This window comes from Macrobrachium rosenbergii, chromosome 15 (assembly GCF_040412425.1).
Source record: "Macrobrachium rosenbergii isolate ZJJX-2024 chromosome 15, ASM4041242v1, whole genome shotgun sequence".
Taxonomy (NCBI): domain Eukaryota; kingdom Metazoa; phylum Arthropoda; class Malacostraca; order Decapoda; family Palaemonidae; genus Macrobrachium; species Macrobrachium rosenbergii.
The window spans coordinates 14750915-14764911 of NC_089755.1; the positions used below are offsets into that span (position 1 = coordinate 14750915).

Genomic DNA, 13997 nt, shown 5'->3' on the forward strand with positions numbered 1-13997 from the left:
CTCACTGGCTACGAAACTTTCTGGGGAAAGTCAACAGGAACATGAATAGCGATATTGAATTGACTTTTGTGAGGACCAGCCAAAATATATAAATTGAATAGAGTATAGAATTTAGGCCAAGGGCCAAGCGCTGGGACCTATGAGGTTATTCAGCGCCGAAATGGAGATTGACAGTAAAAGGTTTAAAGGTTTGAAAGGCGTAACAGGAGGAAAACCTTTTGCAGTTGCATTATGAAACAATTGTTAGGAGAGGGTTGAGGAAAGTCAGATGGAAGAAAGAGAATATGAACGGAAGTACAGTAAAAGGAATGAAAGGGTTACAGCTATGGGCCGAAGGATGCTGCAACGAACCTTAAATAATTTCTGCAGTGCACCGTGTGAGGTGCACTGAGGGCACTACTCCCTCCCCTGCGTGGCAAAATGCATAAAGGTCTGTCTCGAATAACATCCAAGATTTTGCAGGCCGAGTGAATGTTAGAATATTATGTTCAAGTTAAAGGGAAAGATTTTAGTTTATCATAGACACGAAATTTTGATACATAAATGTAATCGAATTATTATTATTATTATTATTATTATTATTATTATTATTATTATTATTATTATTATTATTATTATTATTATTCAGAAGATGAAACCTATTCACATGGAACAAGCCCACAGGGGCCAAAGTATATGGTGTTCATTAGGAGGAAGTAAGAGGAAGTAAAGGGAAATACAGAGAGAAGAGATCTCACTCATTAAAAAGAAAAAGATAAATTAATAAATTAAAAGAGCTATTCGGAACCGCAGTTATATAAAAACTAAAATGAAGAGAAACTGGTGGTTACGAAAATTAAATTCTGATTAAAATTCTTTTACTATAAAATGCAATTTAGCTTCCAATACCTCCCACAGCCTTCCTTTCTTCCTTAAGACTCCCCATCAATCATCCACGCCAGCAAAGCTCTCGAGATAATCGTTCACATGAGCTTCGGAATTCCTTTTTGAAATTCAGTTTTCCGAGAGTAACTCCCTTCGCATCTTTATCCAAATTTTACTTCCCCTTGCATGTACAAACACAACACATAACAGTTGGAGGGAAACAGCTTACCTAGGAACTTCAAAAACTTTTCAATAACTTTATTTTGCTTCTCAGATTATATTCCGTTTGCCAATATTTTCTTTTAGTTGTATTTATTAGTCTTGGTCAATTGGTAATGGGCTTAGTTTGAAGATTCCTGTAATTACACAATATACATCTGAGATGCAATTAAGAGAAAATCTCTAGATTGCTTCAGTTTTGTTGTTTATTATTTCTAACACTTTATTGTAAGGAATATTTAAATGTTTATTAGTCTCAGCAGTATTGGGGGCGAAACAACCATAATTAAAAAATGGCAGTGAAACGTGATTGAGAAGTTTGAATGTATGACTTTTATTGTCAATATATCAACTGCAATATTAAAGAAACAATATAATATAGGTACATAATTTTGAGGTTAAAAGTTATATAACTTTTTAATAAATTAAAAAAAAATACTTAATTTTTTTCCAGTTATCTTCATAAACTAGAGAGTCAGTTCATTTGTCGGCTGAACTTGGAGGATATCTATGAAAACACATTCGTCTAATCTTCAATTAGTGCGATGCAATACCAGACTCGGAATTATATAAAGACCCATGGTATTTCAGATAGAGAGCGAGAGAGAGAGATGTAAACGTTCGGGCACATTCCATCCAATCATCAAAGGGACATTCAATAATAATCCAGACTCAGTGAAATCTCGCATCCAGCTTCCGTCTTCTAGATTTCCCCATCTGGTCATTTTCCAAGTCTGTTGCTCACGAAAGTCTTTTTCTGATCTTCTTCTTCTCTTAGAATAAAAGTGCTACGCTTATTGTTGTCTTCATTATTATAACTGATCTCAAAATGGGATAATCTATGTTCGCAGAAGCATTTTTTTCTTATTTTTCTAGTAAATCTTTATAGCTTTATTTCAGCACCAAAACCTTCAGCTTTCCTAATGCATATTGCCTCTTATTGTTAGCATAAATAGTTTCAAATACATTTCAAGATCACTCTTTCTAAATAAAAATATCTAAATAAAAGCCCAGCCAACAGGACTGACCATCTTCTGAAAATATATATCAAAGCCAACACTTTGTACAGTACTTTGAGCAATTAAAAATGAAACTCAAATAAATAATCCTATATATATAAATAAAATGAAAACTAAAAGAAAACCTCCTATATATATATATATATATATATATATATATATATATCATATATATGTTTATATTTATATTAACATCTAAGAGACATTTAATATGATGCTTCTTGGTCGCTTTCCCGTTCGTATGTGTGAATTATTCATTGCGATGATAATGAATTTTTATATATATGAAGAACAACGTTTTTTCAGGACCGACTTCAATTAGGGAGGTTCTAATGGGTTAGAACTCTGAACCTCAGTAGCTAATGGCCTGCTCTTGGAGTGTAATACACCGTAGTATGTGTTTCAAACTTGTGTTTTTATTTCCTTATTTGTTTGTTTGATATAGAGCGTCGGTTTGTGTTTTTGTTTTTTTCAGGTTAGGAATTGTTTTTTTTAGGTATTTTTGCATTTTTGCACAGAGGGTTTTGAAGAGGAAGGGGATATTTTACGTGAGAGTTTTTTTTTTATGTTGGTTTATTATTTAGGGAATAAGCCGGTTCATGGGCGACCGAGTGATTTTTTTTTTTTTCTTTTTTTTCTGTTTGCGTAAGCAGTGAGCCCGTGTTTTACTACACTCGGGTATAGTATCAGTGACGTACTTTCGAGGGTGGGGTAGCCCCCCTTCCTTCCCATTCTCTTTGAAGTCCGTTTTATATGTATGTGGGGGTAGAGTGGGGTAGTGTGTTACGGGGAGCGACTTGTGTATTTTTCGCAGTTCGCATCGGCGATTAGGAACTAATTGGGGATTAAGAAATACTTTGTTTTTTATTATTTTGATTAATTTTTGGGGACCTTAGGTTATTATGTTGATAATTGCTCGACGGTTGTTGGGTTATTAGGAATAAATATTCTTACGCTATTGGGTAAACATTTCTTTTTTTCTTTTTTTTTTTTTTTTTTTGCCTTTCTCTTTTTCCTTTTTTTCTCTTTCGGAGAATTTCCCATTTCTCTTCACGAAGACTTTCTTTGGGAATTTCTGTTAGTATATGAAGATGAGATCTGGAGTTTTATGAATCCCGACAATATGGTGGAGGGCGCTGCAGATAGTTTACGTCGGTCGCCTCCGGGGTTCAGCCATTTCCGGGGTTCGTTGATGGGGTTCTTCCGGCACCTCTCGAAATTTTTATAGAGGGTGTGTCGAATTACTTGGTCGCCAAAAAATTACCGATGGGGTAGAGGCTTTGAATGAAGCAAAAGGATTCCTCAGTTTAGATAAAGGAGACATCGGACAACGTTGTCGGAGTCATCAGTTTGGAAATTGTAAGACATGGGACGATCTCAAGAGGTTTCTGAGGTCAGCATATGGGATGGCTGAAGCCGGAGATGCGGTTCGAGACCTTAGGTCGCTCTTGAAGATTCGCAAGGGCCAGGATTCTTTGGTTAGATTTAGCTCCAGATGCTTTGATGCTGCGAGGGATATTTCGAAGAAATTAAGAACGTCTAGTTGGGTAAAGGGTAACAATATTTCTGTGGATGACCTTGAGAAATTGCTTCAGTTTGCACGGATGCTTAATGATGTTCCTGATGCCATAGTAGATAGTTTTGATGAAAGGATAGAAAAGGGGTCTGATGAAGCCTTGCTTTTCTCGCAGGTTCGCAAACACCTGTCGAAATGTCCTGTTGTGGATAGCACTTTCATGAATGGGATACCAAAGGCTTCCAGAGCTATTCCAATGCACCTGCCACAGGGTGATTGTAGTTTCCCTTCTACAAGGCTGTGTGCCAAGACGGAGCATAGTAGGGATTCAGTGGGTTCAATGTCACAGGCCCGTTGCTTTAACTGTAAAAGGCAGGGTCACACCAAAATGTTTTGCAAGGTGAGATGTTGTGGCGTCTGCAAGACTTCAGAGCACTGTTGGCTGACCACCAAAAATATATTATAAAAGTACAATTCAATAATTCTCTTTTTGATAATCAATAAGAATTTTTACAAGGTGAAAATTTTTACAAAAAAAAAAATAAACATACAAATACATAGAAAATATATATAAGGTAACTAATTTGTAATTAAGTCAGTGACCTAAAAGATAAAATCACTGACTTTCATTTTCCAAACAGGAAAACTGCAAGAGTGACACAATAAATAAATGTTGGTAATATTTCAAGACCATTAATTCTCCTGTCAGTTTCCTTTGTCGGTAAACTGCAATAAATCACTCTTGGGTTTGCAATTGTTGAATGAATAAATAAATACCAGTTAAACATAGAAATGAATACATGCAGAAGTAAATAAACAATGTAAAGAATTAATAGATAATGATTATTATAAAAGGACTTTAGGTAAGTTTATTTACGTATATTTTTGTTGAAATTCTTTATCTAAATCTCTTATTACCGTCGAAATAATATAAATTACATTTCACAGAAAATAGCTTCAACTAATAAACATACCGACAGTAATAGTAATAACGAAAGTAGATGGAGGGAGATGAAGTCTTTATATCATCTTTACAAATATTTTTTTTTCGTTGGTTAAAATAAACACGAATAATGACTTTGCATATCTTAGTGAGCTTATTTTTCATAATGGTTCTGTCGCATGGGAGAGGGAGCTTTATAACTCACAGATAATGAAAGATCTCTCATGTTATTAAGGGGGAGAGCAATTAAGAAAATTAAATAGCAAGCCGTACGTACAACGATGCCACCTTCCCATCACATTCCCTTTAACCCATCATTAATTTCACGCTTTCCATATTTCAGCTCGAAATAAATCCGCCATTTTCATCAACATAAGTGTTATGGCAATTTATCAAAACGAAAAATACATAATAAATGTTTTTCCTGTTTTAATTTCCACAAAACGGCAAAACTGCCTCGGCCTCACTTTTATACATTCATACATACGGTATTGCAATTCACCCATTAATCATTTATTGTTTTTTATCATCTCTCTCGTATCATTCTCCCTTTCTTTCATTCTGATTGTGTTGCTTTTTCTTTTAGTAATGTAATTTTTTCTTTTTCAAGATTTGTGGAAAAGTATTTTCTTTATGTATTTTTTGCTAATCATGATCTTTTTAATCTTTTGCACGAGTTTTCTTCATGCAAATCCAAACTGGCGCCAATGGTCCTTAAACAAAAATTTTTACTTAAATATAGATTTCCTTTCACAAGAGATTATCCAGGGGGTCGACCGACAGAATCTGATGACTGAGAAAAGTCCTGAAAGTCACAATTTTCAGGCATTTCAGAAGTTTGTCATCGTGTCTGTTCACCCTCAGTTCCACAGGGAAACTTGAGAGAGAGAGAGAGAGAGAGAGAGAGAGAGAGAGAGAGAGAGAGAGAGAGAGAGAGAGAGAGAGAGAATGGTATCTATGCAAACTGGGTCTTGACAAATGGTCTGTTCTCTCTCCTGCCACGCCCTTGCTAATACATTTTAGAGGAGAGATAAAATATTATTCATTTCACGAGTGCCATGATATTATAAGATATCCACGTATGTAAACTTGCATATATTATGAATAGGAATGTGAAAGTATGAAGAATACAAACAACAGAAAGGATAATAAGCAAAGACACTGCCTTGTTACGTAGCTAGATTGATGCCTTATTATTGGCTGACTAATTCAACCGAAGAGAACAGCAACCAGTCAGAGCATCAGCTTCTGTTATGGTTTTGTCAGAAATGAAAGTGTCCGTGGGAAACCTGTTTGAGATTTTTGCTTTAATTTTGGTGTTTGGAGGCAAAATGGAGTACTATGTGTGTGTGTGTCCCTCTTGACAGAATTGAATTAATAGCAAATCTTCCAACCAACCCCTGTGAGGTTATTTTTTTATATGTCTACTTTTTATCCTCCAGCACGGAAACTTTCTTCGCTCTCTCTGTTCTACAGATGCTATTCCTTTCGTTTTTCCGCTAACCAGAGAGAAAAATTGTCATTTCTCAGGCTTCCTCTGATACCTGCCAAGGGTACCATGTCTCCGAGTTACGGAGATGAGATGAGATGACAATTTGATCGTTCATTCCGTCTTGTTCTTGTCTTCTCAATACTTACCTTCAGGATTCTTTCAATAATCCCTTTCTTATCCGCCAGATAATTAGAGAGATAAGCCAGTTTGTCCAGCTTTCTAGGTGCATAGAGAAACCCTTCAAGATAATTGTTATACTGGTTTGCAGCCATTTTTAATTTCCTAGTTATAAGCATTTTCGAATAATCTTCTTGTCATCTTGAGACACAATTACTCTGAATCTAATCTTTGCTGTCGTGTGAGCGGTACTTTTAGAATACAGCTGACGCATTTAGCTTTCGCAGTACCTCCAACCAAAAGACAGTTGTAGTGTGATTAAGCAACACAAAGAAAGCAATTTTCACGGCTCTGTTTCCAAAAGTATAATTCAAAATGGCGGAGTCCCATTGCTAGAAACTTGGGTAAGCATATTCCGCCTCCTCCAGCAGGAAGGCATTCAGCGCCATTGCGGCAAAGCTGCTCAGAAGAAATTTCATTTGGAACAACAAACACTTGGTCCGTTGACTCAGGCAATCTGTTCCCTCGTTCCTCTTGTGCCATTTTGGGCAGATCCTTTGGGAAGAGAAAGTGCTTACTTTCTCTTACAGAAAATAGGAGTCAACAGCTTCATTTCAATCTATTTTCCATGTAATTGCATAAACGGTTTACAGTCACCAAGATAATATAGACCAGCGTCAAAATTAGTCTTTTATATTACCTGTGTTGCTGTGATCTGGGAATCATTTTTCTGTTGTCAAAGTATTTAATACGAAGTTTGTATTTGCGTACAAAAAATCAAATGAAAAGTTTCACACTGAGATTAATTCTCGAAGCAGCTCTAGACTCAGTGTTGTAGTCGTTTCTAAATAGGCGAGGTAGATGAAAATATTGCTATGGGAACAACATGGATGCTGCTTAGTATAAGAGCACACTGCCAGTGCCTTAACGATTAACATACAGAGCTATTCTCATAGTTGTAATTGGTCAGTATTGTCAGACAACATTGCATGTAGAGCTCTGTTCTTGTGTCTTGATAGCAAGGAATAAGGGAGAATTAAAACTAAGGTATACTTAACTTTGGTTAAACTGTCTTCTCTCTTGTTCTTTGGCTTAATCGCATCCTTTCAACCTGACAATCCTAATGACTTCTAGAGTGTGAGTGATTAAATTCTTCATTCACATACCACCCGATTTATTGGCTGGTATCTGAAACCTCGACCGTAGGGACAGTTTAGAGCAAGGATACGCCAGCCAATCAGCAACGAGGAACAGGATGACGTCACAGTGAGTACTTTGAGGTCCGCCCACCAGGCTCAAGTCCAACTCTTTCCATCTTCCGTTGTTAAGCTTCATCTTAAATACCCATAATAACGCTCTCAAAACTTGAAGAGCTTTTTAGTTTCATCAGAAAAAGAACTTTGTGAATAATGACGCCACCTTACAGTAAATAGTTTAAACCTCAGAATATCCCTTCACTCATTCATCTTGAATAATGAAGGTGCTCGGGCGAAGATAACGTTTAATGGAATATTCAGGCTTGCCAAAGGAATAAGTCACAGAGGTTGGAAACGTTTGCCTGAACAAAAGGAGAGCAGCCTCTTCAGACAGACCGGGAAGGTTGTGATGTGACTCAGGTGTTGGAAACTGCAAGAATATTCAGGTGGTTCTCTTTCGAAAGCTCCTTCTCCGTCTTTCACTCATGTTGCAATCTTACTGTTTTTATGGGATATGAATAGACTGATGCAAGAGAGAGAGAGAGAAGAATTCTTACTGTTTTTAAGGACTGTGAATAGAGTATGAGAAAGAGGGAGAGAGAGAGAGAGCGTTGCAATTTTACTATTTTTATGGATTAAAAATAACTAATGAGAGAGACAGCGAGAGAGAACGTTTCAATCTTACTATTTTTAGAATTATAAACAGACTAGAGAGAGAGAAATAGAGAGAGCGTTATAATCTTACTTAATTTATTTATTATAAAAAGAATAAAGAGAGAGAGAGAGAGAGAGAGAGAATCTTAGATTTATTTTTATCATAAGAATAATGAGAGAGAGAAGGAGAGAAATGTCACAGTCTAACTGTTTTTAAGAGAGATAAAATAGAGTAATGAGAGAGAGAGAGAGAGAGAGAGAGAGAGAGAGAGAGAGAACACGCTGCAATCTTACTGTTTTTAAAGACTCTGAATAGTCTAATGAAACAAAAACAATGCGATTTACAGGACCTGACGAGAGACAGCGTCAGTGCAACAAAGGCTTAATCACCTCAGCCCCAGAGACGAAGAGGAAAAGGCTGATCTCGTGCAACAAGTAAGAAAGAATCTACAAAAAGCCTTCTAAGGGGAAGAGGACCCAGCTAGTTTAGCCTTTCGCACGAGGGGAAAGTGGTGAAATCCCCTTCAGGCAGAGGGGAAAGAAAGTATGGCATCTCATGAAGCTTCTTTATCTCAGACCCAGAGAAAATAACTCTGCCTGAATTTGAGGGTCATCCGAAATTTCATCAGGTCAAGGAATTCAGGAATTTTTGATCCCGAATTCGTCTGTGTCAAGAGAATGATATTTTCCTTTTTTTTTTTTTGTCATGGTGGAGCACTGAGAAGGGCATAAAGAGTTTCTTTTTCATAACAGATAACACCTCATCAGTGATGGGGACACGCCCCTTGAAAAAAGGAAGGTTAAAAAGATTCTGGAAATACAGAAGACCTCTGAGAATTCGAAATTAACTCAGCTGAAGGGAATTCCACTCCTATTATTACTGTCTGTGCATTATGGAGGATGAGTCTTTGAAAAGGTAATATATATATATATATATATATATATATATATATATATATATATATATATATATATATATATATATATATATATATATATAGATATATATATATACTAGCTATCAATATTTATATAACATAAATGGACTATATATCATCAACATGTATCATTAAACTCGTGTTTGTCAACAATTTGAAATATTAATTTGAAATCAGAGAAAAATATATCCCTTCAATAACATCCAATGATTGCAAAAAAAGAATCGACTGTTAGGGAGGTGTCACTAGTTGTAAACGAATCTAAACAAGACCAATAAACCTCAATTCACACAAGTAACGCATGCAATTTGTTCATTTTCATCTTTGAAATCGAACCACTGATTTGAAATGAACCATTATGAATCTCAGGAGAAACTGTCAATCATTTCTGAAGGCCGCAGCAAAGACAGCAAGTCCACCAACTCATCTGCATATAAATATAAACAATTTGAATTTTGTTGTTGGTGGTGGTGGTGGTGGTATGCTTTCCTTCGTAAATATCGAGCAGAGAAAGAGAGAGAGAGAGAGAGAGAGAGAGAGAGATGAGGGGATGGGAGTCTGGGGGAGGCGAAAGAGGAGAGACTAAGAAGAAGATGCATGACAAATGCTTGTCATGCATTGTTTATTTGGTGAAAGCAGTATATCCCCGCATTAAAGTCTCTGAAGGAAGCAAACATCCTTCTTCAAAAGCAAAGGACAGACGTAGTGAAAGGAAACGAGCTACATTTTACGCTGCAAACAACCTTAAGTTATGCATACAGTGCACCGCGTGCTGTGAACTGACGTCACTACCCCCCTACAGGCATAAAAGCTGTGGGAACCATCGACTCAATTAGTCCGGCTGCCAATATCACTCTTTAAAAATGGGGCTCCCAAGAACCTCTGCGGCCTCCAGAAATGATTGACAGTCTTCCAGAGATTAATAATGGTTCGCTTCAAATCACGATTTCAAACAAAAATGAACAAATTCACTTGTGTGAATTGAGGTTTATTGGTCGTTTAGATTCTTTACAACTAGTGACACCACCCTAACAGTCGTTTTTTGCAATCATATCTGTCTATCAGAATTGGATATATTTCAGTCTCTGGTCAAATTGATATTTCAAATCGCTGACAAACACGAGTTTAATGAACCGTGCGAAGAGAGATAATAACATCAGGAAAACGAAATTTGACATTAATCGGTTGAAGAGTTCTTTGGAATGATCGACTTGTCAGAACTCGGAGCAGAAACCTGACATCACAGCTGGAAAAAGCCTGTTTCCAATTTACTCTAATTTACTCTCGAGTTCATCTGAATTTTAGGGATATCACAAGTTCAGTTTGTAAAGTTATTTCCCCATTTACAATTTTGAACGAGACTTGTTATAGATACAACAACACAATCTCTATGAAGAATAAACTACATAAACAGCTGGCTTGGAAAAAATATTACTTTTGCCTGAGGAAAACCAACACTGAAAAATAATAATTTTACGTGTCGGATTTTGATTTAAATTGATATGTAGGGAACTTATAACATAAAATGATCATTTCACCCGAGAAGAAACTTTATATAAATGCAGAAATAAAACTTAGATGAAGTCATTATAAAGGTTGATCATCTCAGAAACGATGCTATTTTCAGATGACGGCCTTAATTGCGTTGATGCTAAATCATCTCGTTTGAACTGATAAACGGAATAGAATATAATACAGAATTTAGGTCAAAGGCCAAGCGCTGGGACCTATGAGGTCATTCAGCGCTGAAACGGAAATTGACGGTAAAAAGGTCTGAAAGGTGTAACAGGAGGAAAACCTTTTGCGGTTGCGCTATGAAACAATTGTTAGTAGAGGGTTGAGGAAAGTAAGATGGAAGAAAGAGAATATGAACGGAGGCACAGTAAAAGAAATGAAAGGTGCTGCAGCTAGGGGCCGAAGGGACGCTGCAAAGAACCTTATAATGCCTACAGTGCACTGCATGAGATGCCCCTACGGGGCTGATAAGCGGAGAAAAGTTCAATACTATTCACTCTGAGTGGAATCTCCTTAGATTGGAATCAAATCGAGTGTTCTGTCTTCAAAAGACAAAATGAAATTTCCAGCCATCAAATCACGAGCCCCGAGGAATGAAACGTTCATTATCTTTTTCTTCATAAGTGAATTTGAAATATCTGTCCATTTACCGCAAACATGAAACATCCCGGTGTCTTTCATTCCTTAAAATAAAACGAAAAAAGTCTACCAGCTGCGCAAACAACAAAGAAACAAACAAACATTACTTCGTTTGTAAACATTCCTTTCCCTTTAATCCAAGTATATTATTTGTTTTTATTCATTCGCATTCAGCTTCTGAAAATTAATTCTTTGTTTATTAAAGGGCAAATTTTTTTAGAATGTCGATGTTTAGATGATTCTTCTAAATAATCACTTAGCTACTTACAATGTTGATATTGGAGCTTTTAATGAAATTAAAGATTAATTGAAAGGTATACACAAACACCTTCTGCTCATCATTCGTGTTTATTACTTGTTGTCATGAATAAGCAATATTAAGATGAAAATTTTCCATCAGAATTCCAGGAAGAAAAAGTCCATATCTATTTCCACTGACGCTACAAAAACAAAGAAACAAATCACACAAAAATTCGTCCCTCCCCCAAAACAAAATTTAAACTATGCTCTATCTTCATTGCCACAAACCCTGAACCTGTAGATAAGAAGGACAAACACTGAGTCAAAACCTTTTTCCCTCCACGCATGAAGAATTCCACTTTCCTTCCCTCCAGGTTGAGGAAAACGTTTCCTCTCCTCTAGGTTGAGGAAAACGTTTCCTCAATGAGGAAAACGTTTCTCCTTTTGAGGAAAAACGTTTCTCCCCTCTAGGTTGAGGAAAACGTTTCCTCTCCTCTAGGTTGAGGAAAACGTTTTTCCTCAATGCGGAGGGAAACAGAGGAAGACAGCCAAAATCAAAAGCGGTTTATGTCAGATGTCAAAGTTGGGAAAGAATGAGGGTTTTGAAGAAGAAGAAGAAGAAGAAGAAGAAGAAGGAAGGAGGAGGAGGAGGAGGAGGAGGAGGAGGAGGAAGAAGAAAGTAAAATGAGGAGGAAGAAACAGGAGGTAGACAGATATCTCGGAATAGAGATGGATATCAAGAAATGTCGTTTTTGTTTATTTCCTGGTTTTCTGAAATTCTGGAAGAAGAATGAAGTATATACAAACATCAGAAGACAGATACATACATACATATATAAGATATAGAGAGATGTATCAAGAATATTTTATAATGTATGTAGAATTATTTCTTCAAATTTATTCTTTGTGTGTGTCCTTTTGAGGAATGAAACTGATATGGCAACTTGACTTGAGAGAGAGAGAGAGAGATTAAGAGGGCTACATACTATGATATTTGACGAACCACCAACACGTTTGTTTTCGTAATTCAGATGAACTTACGCAGCATAAGGGACGGTTACTGCTGCAGCCTTGAGGCGCTTTCATTTACACATGGCAGAGCATAGAAAGGTCACTTCACCAACGTTTAACTGACATACAAAATTCATTGCTTTGGTTCTATCATCTAGCATAAATATATCAATATCATTATTCATACATATTTCTATAACACAAATAAATATGTATATTTGTGTATATGCTGCCATAGATTGGATTGTCGTATATGATATATATATGGATTCTTATATATATATAACTCTCTCTCTAATGTATATGATAAATATATATCTATGCTATTGTGGGTCATATATAATGTATAAGTAGAATTTTCTGTCTCTCTCCTCCTCCCCTTCTTAATGTGTGTGTGTGTTCTTTATCGGTCTAAGGAGAAAAATGTCATGATAACACTGTGAAAAGAATGTAAATGATTTATTTTTTTTTCGGACAAACCTGTCCATGTTCACATTTTTATGTAAAATAAATACTTGAAATGGTATTCGATTTAACCAGGTTAACATTCATTTGTATATCCTGACTGTATATTCAGAGATAACTGACGCACAATGTTAACGGATTACTCAACACGGTTAGTAATTAGTTCTGCTGCACAGGGGTGGATGAGCGCTTTCAATTACAGAGCATGAGAGCGATAGAAAGGTCTCTATGGAAATTTTTTTCCTTCAGTTCAGAATTTCTGTTTCATAACGCAGGAAAGAGAATAAGATCCACCATAGTAACCTCTGGCCTTTGGGTCAAAAAGGCCCCTCCAAAATTCTACGTCATCTTCAGCTGAGAATATCATTATTCAACTCCTCTCTCTTCGCTTCCTAAATAAGTGTGCCGAGAATTTGATTGGGTACTTGTAAACGACTGGTCTTCTCATCTGGGTCCTTTGTCAGTGGACAATTGTAATTTATGATTGTCGTTATATGATTGTATTACTGTGCAAATCATCTTCATTCTCTCTCTCTCTCTCTCTCTCTCTCTCTCTCTCTCTCTCTCTCTCTCTCTCTCTGGGGTGTGTGCAAAACTATCTTGATTCCTATATGTGTGTGTGTGCAAAAAAATACCTTCATCTCTCTCTCTCTCTCTCTCTCTCTCTCTCTCTCTCTCTCTCTCTCTCTCTCTCTGTGTGTGTGTGTGTGTGTGTCTGTCTGTCTGTCTCTCTGTGGGTGTGTGCAAACTATCTCTCTCTCTCTCTCTCTCTCTCTCTCTCTCTCTCTCTCTCTCCCCTTCCCAAATGACAACCGTGTAACTCACAGTGACCTTATCAGGGACCCAGTTCCCTTTATCGGTCTAAAGCGAACATTCCTTTAATGTCATTAGAGAACACTGTGGAAGTAAAGTCAGATGTAAATTATTTATTTTTATTTTCGGACAAACCTGTGAGTATGTTCACATTTAGAATGTATAGTTCTGTTTGTGCGTAAGCCTGTATATACAGTACATTTACATTGAGAATGTGTATTATGGTTTATAAGTAAGGTTATACATTCATTTGTATGTAAACGCGCCTAACACACAAACGGTATGTGTTATACACCAAGGTAACGTCTTTTCCATATGAATGTCGACAGTTCAGGGAAAGTCAATAAAAATAGCGA

General features: G+C 36.5%; 1 protein-coding gene across 1 annotated transcript in view; it reads right to left on the bottom strand.

Moving 5' to 3' along the window:
• The window catches only part of LOC136846262 (protein amalgam-like), a 56421-nt gene extending 50096 nt beyond the window's left edge, over positions 1-6325 (bottom strand). The window contains exon 1 of the mRNA XM_067117071.1: positions 6200-6325. Coding sequence (XP_066973172.1) covers positions 6200-6325 — 126 coding nt within the window. The remainder of the gene's footprint in view (positions 1-6199) is intronic.
• Positions 6326-13997: the final 7672 nt, after the last annotated feature.